A 13,133-nucleotide genomic window follows, 5' to 3' on the forward strand; every position below is an offset into this window, starting at 1 on the left:
AGGCGGGGCCAGGCCGGCCTCAGCTCTATCCCTCCGGGGCCTTGCTGACCCAGCGTGGAGACACCATGCTCTCCCAGGCCGGGAAGTCAGACATCTCAGAAGCCCTGCAGGGCTGGCTGCAGCAGCTCCCTGACACTCAGGAAAGCCCAGGCTGGGGGAGCAACACCTGTCTCTGGCTGCCATGTGAGTAGCTACGCCCCCCCTCCCCACCGTGGCCAGGCCTGGAAACCTCAGCCCCAGATCCTGAAGAGAGCCACCCGGTCATGCTACCCTCGCACCACTGGGAAGTCACCCCTGGGGGCTGACCCTGCCTTTCTTGCTGCTCTGTGAGGTGGGGTAGAGGGTGCCCTCCAGGGGAGGCTGGAGCTCCAAGCCAGGACCCAGAGGCCAGGTCTGAAGTAACGGACCCTGAGGTCTTGGGGGCTTTGATAAAGTTGACCATGCAGGGACAGAGGGAGGCAGGAACTTGAGCGTTGTGAGAAGACAGATGTCCTGAGTAGGGAGCACTGGGGAAGACTGAGGAACAGAAAGGGGAAGAAGTGGCGAGGCAGTTTGGAGGCTGCCCCGGGGGCCCTGAGGGGACTGAGCAGAAGGGGCAGCTCTCCCTGAGCTCAGGGTGCTGGGAGCCCTCTGAGCCTCCCACCTGGGGGAGGGGGCAGCAGGAATCCCTTCCTTATTGACTTGAATCCTAGCAACAGCACCTGCTCGCCTGTTGACAGAGCAGGAGTTCCCACAGGGCCCAGGACCCTCCCCTTTCCCTGATGTGGCGGTGGGGCCAGGTTGCTGGAGGACTGAGGTCAAGGAGCCCAGTGAAGGAAAGGACAGGGGCCCATCAGAGCCACAGAGGTCGGGCCCTGTCCAGCAGCTCCTCCTCCCTCTCTAGGGTCAGCTCCAGCCCTGGGTGTCCTTGCTGCTGGCATCTCCACCTTCACTGCCAACCCTCCCCCTCCCACCCCCCGCAACTCCTCTCCCTCCTGCAGTTCCCAGGAAGGGAACTGTTGCTCGTTTGGTGCAGATGCGTCAAGTTTATGGGCTGGAAGTCCTACCGGAGGCTGCTCACTGATCTGTAACCAACTGGCCACAGTTGGTTGGGGTGGATGGGGGAGGGGGTGCAAGGGACAGCGCATCCCGCTGGCTGCCACCATTGCCCAGGCTTCCTCACTACCTCTAATGCTCAGTGAGCTCTGCTTCTACCTCACATCTGCCCCACTCCCATTCTTAACGCTCTGGTGCCAGCCACGCTGCGAGCGTCTGGTCAGGGACCTCTTCATCTTAGCGCCCACTCCTAGCACCAGGCCCCAACCCAAAGGGCAGTCTCAGCTTAAGCTGGCCAGAGGACCACCACACACCGGCCACACCCTCTCCTCCCTTTCTGCTCATCTAGAGGCCTTGCCAGGTAGAGGCAAGGATGGACAAGATGCTTTGGGGCTGGGTGGGTCCACCTTCCAGTCTAAACAGGCATAAACACAGCTGCTTCAGGGGGACCAAGCAGATAACAGAAGAGGGTGAAGTGGCGTGGGGACTGTGGGGACCTCTCTGAAGGCAGCCCCTGCTCCACTCCAGCTGGGCTGCCATACAGGACATATGTATTGCCACAATGATTTCTTTTTTTAGTGAGACAGAGAGAGGGACAGATAGGGACAGACAGGAAGGGAGAGAGAAGCATCAATTCATTGCAGCACCTTAGTTGTTCATTGATTGCTTTCTCATATGTGGCTTGCTGGAGGGGGGGGGGAGTTACAGCAGAGCAAGTGACCCCTTGCTCAAGCCAGCAACCTTGAGCTCAAGCCAGCAACCATGGGTTCATGTCCATGATCCCACGCTCAAGCCAGCGACCCTGCGCTTAAGCTGGTGAGCTCGTGCTCAAGCCAAATGAGTCCACATTCAAGCTGGCGAGCTAAGGGTTTCGAACCTGGGTCCTCTGTGTCCCAGACTGATGTTCTATCCACTGCACCACCGGCTGGTCAGGCTCAAGTGATTTTTAAGAGAAGCTAAAAATAGAAAATTTTATGTAAATTTTATTTGGCCATTAATTGAAAAACAAATGTGTATATAGCCTACAGCCCATTGGGCTACAACCCCTAGATTAATGTGCAGCCCCACACTAACTCTGGCCACCCCGTCTTCTGTCCAGGAGTGCCGGCCATTGTTCAAGGCCTCCCCTGTCCCCAGGACCAAGATGACACCCAATAGCACCAGGGAGGTGCCCAGCGCTGTTCCCGTGGGGGCCTTTGGGCTGTCCCTGGTCCTGGCAAGCCTCATCGTCATGGCCAACCTGCTCCTGGCCCTGGGCATTGCCAGGGACCGCCGCCTGCGCAGCCTGCCTGCTGGCTGCTTCTTCCTGAGCCTGCTGCTCGCAGGGCTGCTCACGGGGCTGGCGCTGCCGGCACTGCCAGGACTGTGGAGCCAGAACCGCCGAGGCTACTGGTCCTGTCTCTTCTTATACTTGGCTCCCAACTTCTCCTTCCTCTCCCTGCTCGCCAACCTGCTGCTGGTGCACGGGGAGCGCTACATGGCCGTGCTGCGGCCTCTCCGGTCCCGTGGGAGCCCTCGGCTGGCCCTACTCCTCACCTGGGCCGGCCCCCTGCTCTTTGCCAGCCTGCCCGCTCTGGGGTGGAACCACTGGGCCGCTGGTGCCAACTGCAGTTCCCAGGCTATCTTCCCAGCCCCCTACCTCTACCTCGAAGTCTACGGGCTTCTGCTGCCCGCTGTGGGTGCTGCCGCCCTTCTCTCTGCTCGTGTGCTGGTCACCGCCCACCGCCAGCTGCAGGACATTCGCCGGCTGGAGCGGGCAGTGTGCCGCGGGGCACCCTCGGCCCTGGCCCGGGCCCTTACCTGGAGGCAAGCGAGGGCACAGGCCGGAGCCACACTGCTCTTCGGGCTGTGCTGGGGGCCCTACGTGGCCACCCTGCTCCTCTCGGTGCTGGCCTATGAGCAGCGCCCGCCGCTGGGGCCGGGAACTCTCTTGTCCCTCGTCTCACTGGGCAGTGCCAGTGCAGCAGCCGTGCCTGTGGCCATGGGGCTGGGTGATCAGCGCTACACCGCTCCCTGGAGGGCGGCTGCCCAGAGGTGGTTACGGGTACTGCGGGGAAGAGCCTCCCCGGGCAGTCCTGGTCCCCGCACTGCCTACTGCGCCAGCAGCCAGAGCAGCATGGACCTGGACTTGAACTAGAAGGGCCTCTGCTCACTCCTTCCAGAAGCATCCATCCATCTCAGCCACCAAGCCTGTCTCCACCTGTCCACACACCTCTGGATCAGAGACTCTGCCCCTATTTTATTTCTCCCTGGTCGAATAAACTCCTCCGGCCCAGTTTATTAGTCTCTCATTCCATATTGCAGAAAGGGAGAGGCCGGCGGAACAGCTGCGGAAAGAACCTAAAGCGGCGCAGACATCAGGGAGATTCCAGCTCCAAACAGACTGTGGGCGGGGCCGCAGCACCGGCTGAGAGGGGGCCGAGGGTGGGCCGAGGGCTGGAAGTGCCGCAGATGGGGCCTCACCCCGATGAGCCTCCCCAGTTCTTCCCAGGTCCAGCCACCACAGAAGCCACACAGACATTGTCTCTGGGAAGTATATTTTATTTACATTTTTAAAATCTGTAACTATCTCTCTTCCTCCTTTCCACCCCCAGAGACTTGGGAAGGGAAAGAACGGGCACCGCAGAGACCTACCCCCACGTACAAACAGGCAGCCATGACTCACTCCCACAACGACAATGGAAGAGAGAGGTCTGAACCTCCCTCTGAGGGTCCCCCAGGTCCGGGCGAGGGGCGAAGGGACCTGAGGGCTGGGGCTCTTAAGAGAAGAAAGGGACAGGGGGCAAGTCAGTGTGAAGGGGTTGGAGTCCAAGGCCCCTCCGTCCTCTTCCCTGTACCCCCTGCCTCTGCCGGTGGGGGTCTCCCTTCACCTCAACACCAGACACAGAGCAGAGGCTGCGGCCGCTAGCGGTCAGGTCTCTGCACACAAAATACTTTTGCTTTGTGGTCTCCCGACGTGGTCACCACCAGGGAGGCATCCCTGTAGGCAGAAAGCACGGCTGGAAGGGCCAGCCCCAAGCCCCCTACCCCAGGGCGCCTCCAGCACAGCCACTCCAGACCCGAGTGCCTAGCACTGGCCACACCCATGTCCAGTGAACACACTGGAAGCCAGCAATCAGCGAGAGGATGAGAAGAGAGCCACACACGGGGGAAGCAGTCCCAGCTCCCCAGCCCCAGAAATGACGACATTCTGTGATGTGACAGTGACCCAGCTAGTCACTGGCAACCGGAAGTGACGACTCCCACAGGCTTCCCAACACTCCTGCCTGACAAGCCATGACCAGCCTTGAGTCCCAGCATCCCCATGAACCCCCCCACAAACACACATCCCCAAGCCCCTGTGGCCAGCCACACGCTGTTCCCAACTTCCAAACGCAGAGACCCAGCCCTTGCCCCATCCACCTACTTGCTGAGGGCGAAGTCCAGGATCTCGGCTGTGTGGCCCCGGTAGTCAGTCAGCAGGCGACCAGTGCGAGCGTCCCAGAGGCGCACGACTCCATCCAGGCTGCACGTGTAAACCACGGCCGTGCCCGCCTCCCACAGCAGCTGCACGATGCCCGACTACCAGGGTGCAACAGAGGCCAGGTGGGGTCAGGGGCAGGCGAGCTGAGAGGCATCTGCTCCCAACTCTCATGGAGGGAGGGAGGGAGGGAGGGAAGGAGAGAGGGAAGGAGGGAGGGAGGGAGGGAGGGAGGGAGGGAGGGAGATAGGGAAGGAGGGAAGGAGGGAGGGAGGGAAGGAGGGAAGGAGGGAAGGAGGGAAGGAGGGAAGGAGGGAGGGAGGGAGGGGGGGAGGGGGGGAGGGGGAAGGGGGAAGGGGAAAGCTCCACAGAAAAGGACCGAGCAGGAGCCAGGCCTGGGCTAGATGCTCCCAGACGCCTGGACTTCCCCACAACCAGGTTGCCTGTACCTGGTGCTGACACTGGTGCCTGAGGGTCTGCGCGGACAGGTCATAGATGGCCAAGGTCCCGTCCAGGTAGCCAACAGCGGCCAGGGGCATCCTGGGTAGAAGAGAGCACCACCAAGCTCACAGAGCAACCCGGACTCCTGTGCCCTCCCTCCTTCCTGGTCCTGCAGCCCAGGCCCCTCCCCAAGGGCAGCCCCTCTCATCTCCAGGCCGAGGCCCCGGCTCACACTCACACACTGCAGAAGCCCAAGGACTCCACTGAGTTGGACTCGCTCTCCTCCCCTTCTCCCAGGTTGGGCTGAGAGGCCCCCGTCTCAGGCCTGAAAACACCCACCACCTATGAGCCAGAGAAAAGGATCAGAAAAGGGCCTGGAAACTTAGTCCTCTAATAGAGAAGGGAGGCGGTGAAGCAGGGAGGTCGAGTGCAGAACAAGGAGGGAGGAGATGCAGAAGCGGAGGGCTCCACAGCTAGGCTTCAGGTCCCACTCACCTTGCCGGTGGTGGCACTGACCAGCTTGGCCTGGCAATCCACAGAGCCAGTTAGGATCAGGCTGCCATCCTGGTTGGTGGCGACACAGGTCAGAGGGCCCTGGTGACCCTCCGTCCCTAGGATGGAGCCCAGGGGACAAGTCAGACTTCCTCCTGTGCCCTCTGGGACCTGCCCCAGGTCTCAGCCCCTCCCCACGATGGCCCAGGGGCCATTTTCCCCACCACCAATACCTTTTAGTACATGGATAGGGTTTCCCTGCTTGAGGTCCCAAATCCTAATGGTGCCATCTTCATAGCCGACCACAGCTCTCTTTCCTAAAGGGCCAGAGGCGCAGACAAACAGAGAACAGACAGGACACTCAGACACACCCAACAAGGAAAGTGAGGGGGCAGGGGAACAAGAGAGAGAGACAAGAAAGTGAGGGAACAGACTGCTCCAGGGGCCAGCAGAGGGGACCCAGTTCAGGGTAGAAAAGGGGGAGCTCTCTGCTCTGGGGCCTAGGAGGTAGCGCTCCCAAGAACAGGCTCAGATGGCCCAGGAGGGAGCCTGAGAGGCACACGGCCCTGCATCCAGCCTCTCTGCACTCAAGAAGGACACTCGGAAGCTTCTCTCACCATCAGGGAGGACTCGACCACAGGTAGCTGGGCAGTTGGGACCCTGGAAGGTCTTGCAGTCACCAGTTGGGACTTTCCACATCCAGGTGTTGCCATCAGCGGTGCCCGCCAGTAGGACAGGTGCCCGAGGGTGCCACTCCATCCACTAGGCAGAAAGGAAGGGTCAGCAGGGAAGCTCCTCACCCTGTGCCACTGAGGAACCTGCCTTATGAGCCCCAGCCACCTTCTGCTCTGCGTCAGCGGGGGCACTGGGTAACGGCACAGACAGTCTTGCTGTGCCTTGAGAATGGCGATGGTGTGGCCTGGGAGAGGCGGGCTGAACCCCCAACTCTCACCAACTACCCAAGGCCCCCCAGAATTGAATTCCACCCTAATGATCTTACCTCCAGATCTCCTGCTTCAAAGGACCAGACCTCCTCCTTGGTGTCCACCTGCCACACTTTCAAGAGGCCACTCATGTCCCCTGTGGCCACCAGGGTAGAGTCATGGCTAAAACCAGCACAAGTCACAGAGTCCTTATGGCCTTCAAACAAACATACAAAAAGCAGAAAGAGACTGTCACGGCACCTAGTGCTGGGCGCTCATGACCCAGGTATCTGGCCTCTGAAAGAACCAGCTGGGTGAAAAAAAGGGCAGATCCTAGCAGAACAAGTAACCAAACTCATTGTCACTGCAGGGGAGATACTGCTGGCCCCCTACTCAACCACGTGTAGCCCAGGCCTATGTTTTACCCTTTGTCCACTCCACACCTCTGCGTGAAATACCACATTCTCCCCTCTTCCCAAACACTCCTACGTCAGCCTGTGTCTCTTCCTCTCGAGCCTTTCCCAGACTCCTTTGCCCGGCGAGAGCCTCCCTCCCCTATGTCCACGACTGCAATATTCTTCTTCGGAGTCCTCAGGCCCAGCCTAGAGCTGGCAAAATGAGGGTTAATAAATGGTTGCTGGATGCACAACTGTTGCGGGCCAGCCCTCTAAGACCTCCCAGGGCCACGACCTCACCTCCAGAGAGCCCCTCACCTGCACACTCAAAGAGCAGCTCCCCATCGCTGAGCCTCCACACAAAGGCTTTGTCGTCTTCACCGCCTGTCACTGCCAAGGTATTGGTCTTGGGATCCAGGCTCACACAAAACACAGATGCTGTCCCAACAGATATTCCACAGGTGAGGGGTGGGGCTCCCACCTAGACTCTGTCCTTTGGGACATGCAGGCTGCCTACCCCCTTTCACCCAAAGCAACAGAGCTTCCCTCCTGGAAAAGGATGCATCCAAGTTCTTTTTAATATACTTCAAGATTGTTGGGGAAATCCCTCCCCAAGCTTGCCAAGCTCCAAGCCCTTCTCCAGAGCAGATCCCACTACCGTGCTGCACCCTTCACCACCCCCTACTGATGCCATGGACAAGAGGAGGGTATATGTGCAGGGCTAATAGCTCTCAGCATGTGATGCCACCAGGCTGGCTACAAACGGAGAAAAGAGAACACTGTATTACTAGTTTCTTATGAAGAGCTAATATTTGAGGATTATATACAATATGACCTAATAGGCACTATAACATCTAATTTACTTAAAGTACAGTGGTACCTTGATATACGAACCGACCAACGTATGAAATTCTTTAAGATACAAGCTGTGACTCGGTCCGTATTTTTGTTTGAGATCCGAGCAAAATTCCGAGATACGAGTCATGATTCAGGAAGCTGCCGCTAGTTGGCACGTTGGCGCACAGGTCCAGTATCGGCAGTTTGATATACGAGTTGACTGACTTATGAGTTTGGTTACAACACGAATTAAATTTGTATCTCAAGGTACCATTTCTTTTTTTTCTTTTTTCCTTTTTTTTTTAACAGGGATAGAGAGAGAGTCAGAGAGAGGGATAGATAGGGACAGACAGGAACGGAGAGAGATGAGAAACATCAATCCTCAGTTTTTTGTTGTGACACCTTAGTTGTTCATTGACTGCTTTCTCATATGTGCCTTGACTACGGGCCTTTAGCAGACAAAGTAACCCCTTGCTCGAGCTAGGGACAGACAGGAACGGAGAGAGATGAGAAACATCAATCCTCAGTTTTTTGTTGTGACACCTTAGTTGTTCATTGACTGCTTTCTCATATGTGCCTTGACTACGGGCCTTTAGCAGACAAAGTAACCCCTTGCTCGAGCCAGCGACCTTGGGTCCAAGCTGGTAAGCTTTTTTTTTTTTTTGCTCAAGCCAGATGAGCTGGCGCTCAAGCTGGCAACCTTGGGGTCTCAAACCTGGGTCCTCCGCATCCCAGTCCGATGCTCTATTCACTGCGCAACCACTTGGTCAGGCAAGGTACCATTTCTTAAAAACCTCTATCACAGGTAATTATTTTTAATTTTTTTTTTATTTTATTTATTCATTTTTAGAGAGGAAAGAGAGAGAGACAGAGAGGGAGAGAGACAGAGAGAGAGACAGAGAGAGAGAAGGGGGAGGAGCTGGAAGCATCAACTCCCATATGTGCCTTGACCAGGCAAGCCCAGGGTTTCGAACCGGCGACCTCAGCATTTCCAGGTCGACACTTTATCCACTGCGCCACCACAGGTCAGACCACAGGTAATTATTTTAAAGAAAACTAATACCCAGAGAGGTTAAGTAGCACAGGTAGGATTTTTTTTTTTTAATTTGATTGATTTTAGAGAGAGGAAGGAAGAGAAACATCAATTTGCTGTTCCAATTATTTAAGCATTCATTGGTTGATTCCTGTCTGTATCCTGACAGGGGATATAGAACCTGCAACCCTAATGCATAGGGAGGACACTGAGCAACTGAGCTACACGGCCAGGACGCTCAGGCAGGATTTGAATTCAGGTTTCTCAACTGATTCCAGAAGCCAAGCTCCCGTCCATTCTATCATACTGCCCCCTACCTACAAGTTGCTTCAGGGCAAGGCCAGCATTCCCCGATCCCTGCATCTCTCCTAATGCTCAGTACACAGCAGATGCGCGATGCTCAAATGCCAGCCTGGCCTTAGTTTATGACAGATCTCCTCGGAAACCTACCTGAGTGCAATGCAAACGTGACCTCGCTATCGTCTGGGCCCTCCATGGTGCCGACCACCCCTTCCTGGGGTTCCAGAACCCAGCCATCCTCGTTACCCTCTTCCTCTTCCTCCTCTTCCTCAAAGTCCACGTCTTCCATCTCCTGGGCTAGATCATCTGCTTATGGGAGAGGGTTTAAAAATGGGGCTCAGCAGGCAGTAAGTACGAGGGATGGAGTCAAGTGTGGCAAGTGTTGGGGGGGGATCATGTGGCAAGAAGGTGAGGACAGACGAATGAGATGAAGCGGGGGCGAGAAGCAGCGGGGGGTGGGGGGGGACAGAGGAGAGGTCTGAGCACCTGGGTTGGCCAGAGACTGGGTGGAAAGGGAGGACCGAGGGGATGATGGGAAGGGGGTGTGTGAGGGGAAGGGCCGGAGGAGGCGTCAGGGGAACCCCCACCCCGACCAGGCCCGAGAACTCAGTGTGGGGGTGGGAAGAGAGAGGAATGGCGAAGGAGATCAGTAGAAATAACCGGTAGGGTGTAGAGGGGAGGGGGGAAAGCCGGGGTCAGAGGCCAGGGGTGAGCGCCTCCTGTCCGTCCCATGGCCTGAGGACCGGCTATTCTCACCCGGGTCCGGCGGACCGGGATCCAGCTCTACCACCTCGATAATCTCTTCATCACCATGGAAGCTTAGGGTCTCCAGTGGGGGGGTGTCAGCAGCAGCCCCGCTTTCCGATTCGGACTCCATGCGGCGCAAGCAGCAGATTCACTTCTCTGGGCCCAAACGCCTCCCAGAGTCAGCTCTGCGCGACGACGCGGAACTCGGGCCCCTCCTCCTGGGAAGGAAGTAGGCGTAAGCGGCTCCCAGGGAAGAAAGAGCGACGGCCACTTGGCCAATAGGAAAAGGGATTGACTAGCTTAATCTCCAATCACAGAGCAGATTTGGAAGAAGGGGATGGGGCGTGGCGGGGAGAACCCAAACACCGCCCGACCTTACTCCGCCCCCTACAGGAGGGAAACAAGAGAGCGTGCGCACCTCTGGGTCTCTTGGGAAAAGTAGTTCGGCCCCGTCCGCTCTGAGGGCTTTTGGGAGATGTAGTTTCTGCTCTGTAGGTGGGACGGAAGGAGCGGGGGAGGCCCCTTACGCAAACTACAATTCCCGACGGGGACCGCGGTGAAAGGGGGGTGGGATCTGAACATGGCGGCGGTGGTAGCTGCTACGGCGCTGAAGGGCCGGGGGGCGAGAAATGCCCGCGTGCTCCGGGGTAAGAAAAGGGACCCCGGGGAGGGCAGGACTGCAGGGGATCCCCTTTTTTTCACATCCTTCCCGGCGATAGCACGAGGTCAGGGCTGTCCATCCCTGCTCGCACCCCTCTGCAGGATCTTGAAGAGTCTGGGGGGCTATAAGATAATGTGTAGAGGTCACCTAACACAGCCTTCTGCCTTCGGGTTACACAACACCCCGGGGTCTTGTTGCGAGAGGGTGTCCCGAGGAAACCTTTTAGACTCCCGCGCTCCAGGTGTTTCGCACTCACCGCAGTGCAGAGGAAAGAGCGCTGAGCTTCTGGAGGCTTGTGTTCTATCTCCAGATAATGAGCAGTTTGACCTTGAGCGACGCAGTTCGTCTCTCTGGGCTTCAGTTTTCTCTCCTATAAAGAGGGGACGGAGGAGACCACCTTTAATCTCCCTCCCAGTGCTAATATTCTGCGGTTTGAAAACATTTTCGCGGATTTCCTTCCTACATCTCATGTGAGTCCCACCGCAGTCTTTGCCATCCTGTCTTCTGCGGAGATGAAGAATAGCGAAGCTCGTTCTCCTGGCACCAGGGTGATGAACCCAGTGACGTGAAAGTGGCTTCCAACGGTGTCACCTCAATGGCGATTTTCCCATTTCCCTTTGGATTCTCCCTGGCACTTGTCACTTCCCTTCTTCAGGTCTCAACCACTCCTCCCCAGGCTTTCTCTTCATCCTCTTACTGACCTTTATTATCTCTATCCACAGGGATTCTCTCAGGAGCCACAGCTAACAAAGCTGCCCAGAACAGGACCCGGGCATTGCAAAGCCACAGCTCCCCAGAGTGCAAGGAAGAGCCTGAGCCCCTATCTCCTGAACTGGAATACATTCCCAGAAAGAGAGGCAAGAACCCCATGAAAGCTGTGGGACTAGCCTGGTGAGTTTTAACTAACCCTTTGCCCACCAATAGGGAGTGGCACCAGGGTGGGCGGGACTAGGAAACTTCTGCAAGTTTCAGGTGGTAAAGCTGAATCTAAGCTTGTGGGGACAGATTGCTGGGTGCAAGGACTGGAATCTCAGAGGAATGAGGCAGGGAAGATGGGAAAGTATGTGGAATTGGAGCTAATCTGATTTGAATTTGGTCCCTGGCCTCATCCTCTTTTTGGGAGCTTGGAGTGAGATCCAAGTGAGGTTTCATCTAGGTGTTCAGTACATCATTATTCAGATTCAACTCTGACCTTAATACGTATGATTGGTCAATATCAAAAGGAAACGAGGGGGAATTTAACTGTTTTCTTTCATCACCTGAGGTGTGCCAGAACTTATAATGTTCTAGTCTTTCTGCTAAATAGTACATCCCCGTGTCACAGATGAGAGAACTGAGGCTCAGAGCTGGGGTGCTCACCGGGTCTTGTGACTCCATGCCCTACCCCTCACACCAAGGTGCCTACCAAATAGCAGTTTTTTAGATTTAAGAAAGGGAGTCTGGGAGAGGTGTGGGGCAGTTTAGGCAGAGGGAAATTTTGCCAAGACTTGGAGAGGGAAAGAGAATGGGCCTTCTGGAGACTCACACACAGGCCATGTAGCAGGATTGTGGGGCTCATGTTGAGAGGTATCAGTCAGACTACAGGGAAAAGGAAGGAAGAGGTGGGCAGAGACCCAACTACACAGGGCCTTTTGTGCTATGACTAGACGTTGGACTTGGCTGGGAAGTGATGGAGACCTGGTAAGGGATTTTAAGCAGGGCTGCGGCAGGATGTGATCCGTGTAGGGCCCTCCAGTAGCCACTGCAGGGGCTAAGTCGGCACAAGAGGTATTGCGGTGTTCATGAGAACCATGAAGCTGGAATGAGATTCCCCCGTTTCTGGCTCCGGCGTGGCCCCTCCCCAAACCGCATGCACATCTCCCCACCCCTAGGGCCATCGGCTTCCCCTGTGGTATCCTCCTCTTCATCCTCACCAAGCGGGAAGTGGACAAGAACCGTTTGAAGCAGATGAAGGCTCGGCAGAACATGCGGGCATCCAACACGGGCGAGTATGAGAGCCAGAGGTTCAGGGCCTCCTCCCAACATGCCCAGTCTCCTGAAGCTGGGTCCGGGGCCCAGACCTGAGGAACACTGCAGCCCTTCCCTAGACTGTATTGACTGTGGCCTCCAGCCTGCAAAGTCTTTTGGGTTTGGCTGCAGTTCTGGTCCGTGCCTCTAAGGCCCACCAGAGGGCGCATGAAGCCCGGGCTGCTGCCAGCCCCCTTGTTCTCCAGCCCTCCCTCTCCTCCCTGAGAAAACAGCCAAAGGCAAATGAAGTTGAGTGCCCTCCCTTAGACTGTGTTGACTGTGGCCTCCACACTGCGAAGTCCTTTGGGCTTGGCTGCACTTCTGGTCCCTGCCTCTAAGGCCCACCAGAGGGCGCCTGAAGCCCGGGCTGCTGCCAGCCCCTGTTCTTCCCCAGTCCTCCTGTCCCACCACCCCCCCGCCCCCCAGAAACCAGCCAAAGGCAAATAAAGCTATTGAGTGTTTGAGTGGAAAGGAACCGGGACTGAGTTTTTGAGTCCCTTGGGATGGGAGGGGCAGAGGGCGGGGTTGGTGACTCATGTGCTGTCTCACAGAAGCAGTGTTCCCCACTTAATGGTTGGGGAAACCACAGAGATTTAAACAAGCCTAGACTCAGACTCAGGCCATGGGGACCAAGCCCTCGGAGTTGTTGGCCAGAAGGGTGGGGTCTCCCTCAGCTTTGAACAAATTTTAAAAATAAAATCAAAGATGGCATTGAGGGTGTGAATGGGGTAAAAGCATTACTCCTTGTGGGTGAGTCCAAATGACTCAACCTCTCTGGGCCTCAGTTTCCTTGTTTTAAGAG

General features: G+C 56.7%; 3 protein-coding genes across 3 annotated transcripts; 2 read left to right on the forward strand and 1 right to left on the reverse strand.

Moving 5' to 3' along the window:
• The first annotated feature begins 41 nt into the window (after window positions 1-41).
• On the forward strand, window positions 42-3,310 carry GPBAR1 (G protein-coupled bile acid receptor 1). The gene is made up of 2 exons (XM_066345392.1): window positions 42-183; window positions 2,135-3,310. Exon 2 carries the CDS (start codon window positions 2,180-2,182, stop codon window positions 3,170-3,172), a length of 993 nt encoding a protein of 330 aa, XP_066201489.1. The 5' UTR covers window positions 42-183; window positions 2,135-2,179; the 3' UTR covers window positions 3,173-3,310.
• Window positions 3,311-3,555: 245 nt separating this feature from the next.
• Window positions 3,556-9,881, reverse strand: AAMP (angio associated migratory cell protein). Its single transcript, XM_066346602.1, has 11 exons — window positions 9,673-9,881; window positions 9,067-9,222; window positions 7,065-7,184; window positions 6,429-6,568; window positions 6,046-6,190; window positions 5,662-5,745; window positions 5,432-5,547; window positions 5,175-5,278; window positions 4,945-5,035; window positions 4,442-4,596; window positions 3,556-4,015 (listed from the first exon to the last, which is right to left on the reverse strand). Exons 1-11 carry the CDS (start codon window positions 9,791-9,793, stop codon window positions 3,940-3,942), a joined length of 1,308 nt encoding a protein of 435 aa, XP_066202699.1. The 5' UTR covers window positions 9,794-9,881; the 3' UTR covers window positions 3,556-3,939.
• Window positions 9,882-10,171: 290 nt separating this feature from the next.
• Window positions 10,172-12,802, forward strand: LOC136379094 (probable hydrolase PNKD). The gene is made up of 3 exons (XM_066346604.1): window positions 10,172-10,310; window positions 11,047-11,215; window positions 12,196-12,802. The coding sequence occupies exons 1-3, from the start codon at window positions 10,244-10,246 to the stop codon at window positions 12,386-12,388; spliced, it is 429 nt and encodes a 142-aa protein (XP_066202701.1). The 5' UTR covers window positions 10,172-10,243; the 3' UTR covers window positions 12,389-12,802.
• The last annotated feature ends 331 nt before the right edge of the window (window positions 12,803-13,133 follow it).

Source organism: Saccopteryx leptura, chromosome 7 (assembly GCF_036850995.1).
Source record: "Saccopteryx leptura isolate mSacLep1 chromosome 7, mSacLep1_pri_phased_curated, whole genome shotgun sequence".
Classification (NCBI taxonomy): Eukaryota; Metazoa; Chordata; class Mammalia; order Chiroptera; family Emballonuridae; genus Saccopteryx; species Saccopteryx leptura.

Coding starts and splice junctions, on each gene's coding strand:
- AAMP (XM_066346602.1), bottom strand. CDS start 9,793: ATGGAGTCCGAATCGGAAAGCGGGGCTGCTGCTGACACCCCCCCACTG. Junction 9,223..9,672: donor TCCCGGTCCGCCGGACCCGG/GTGAGAATAGCC, acceptor TCCCATAAGCAG/ATGATCTAGCCCAGGAGATG. Junction 4,016..4,441: donor CTGGACTTCGCCCTCAGCAA/GTAGGTGGATGG, acceptor TTCTGCCTACAG/GGATGCCTCCCTGGTGGTGA.
- LOC136379094 (XM_066346604.1), top strand. CDS start 10,244: ATGGCGGCGGTGGTAGCTGCTACGGCGCTGAAGGGCCGGGGGGCGAGA. Junction 10,311..11,046: donor AAATGCCCGCGTGCTCCGGG/GTAAGAAAAGGG, acceptor CTCTATCCACAG/GGATTCTCTCAGGAGCCACA. Junction 11,216..12,195: donor AAAGCTGTGGGACTAGCCTG/GTGAGTTTTAAC, acceptor CCCCACCCCTAG/GGCCATCGGCTTCCCCTGTG.
- GPBAR1 (XM_066345392.1), top strand. CDS start 2,180: ATGACACCCAATAGCACCAGGGAGGTGCCCAGCGCTGTTCCCGTGGGG.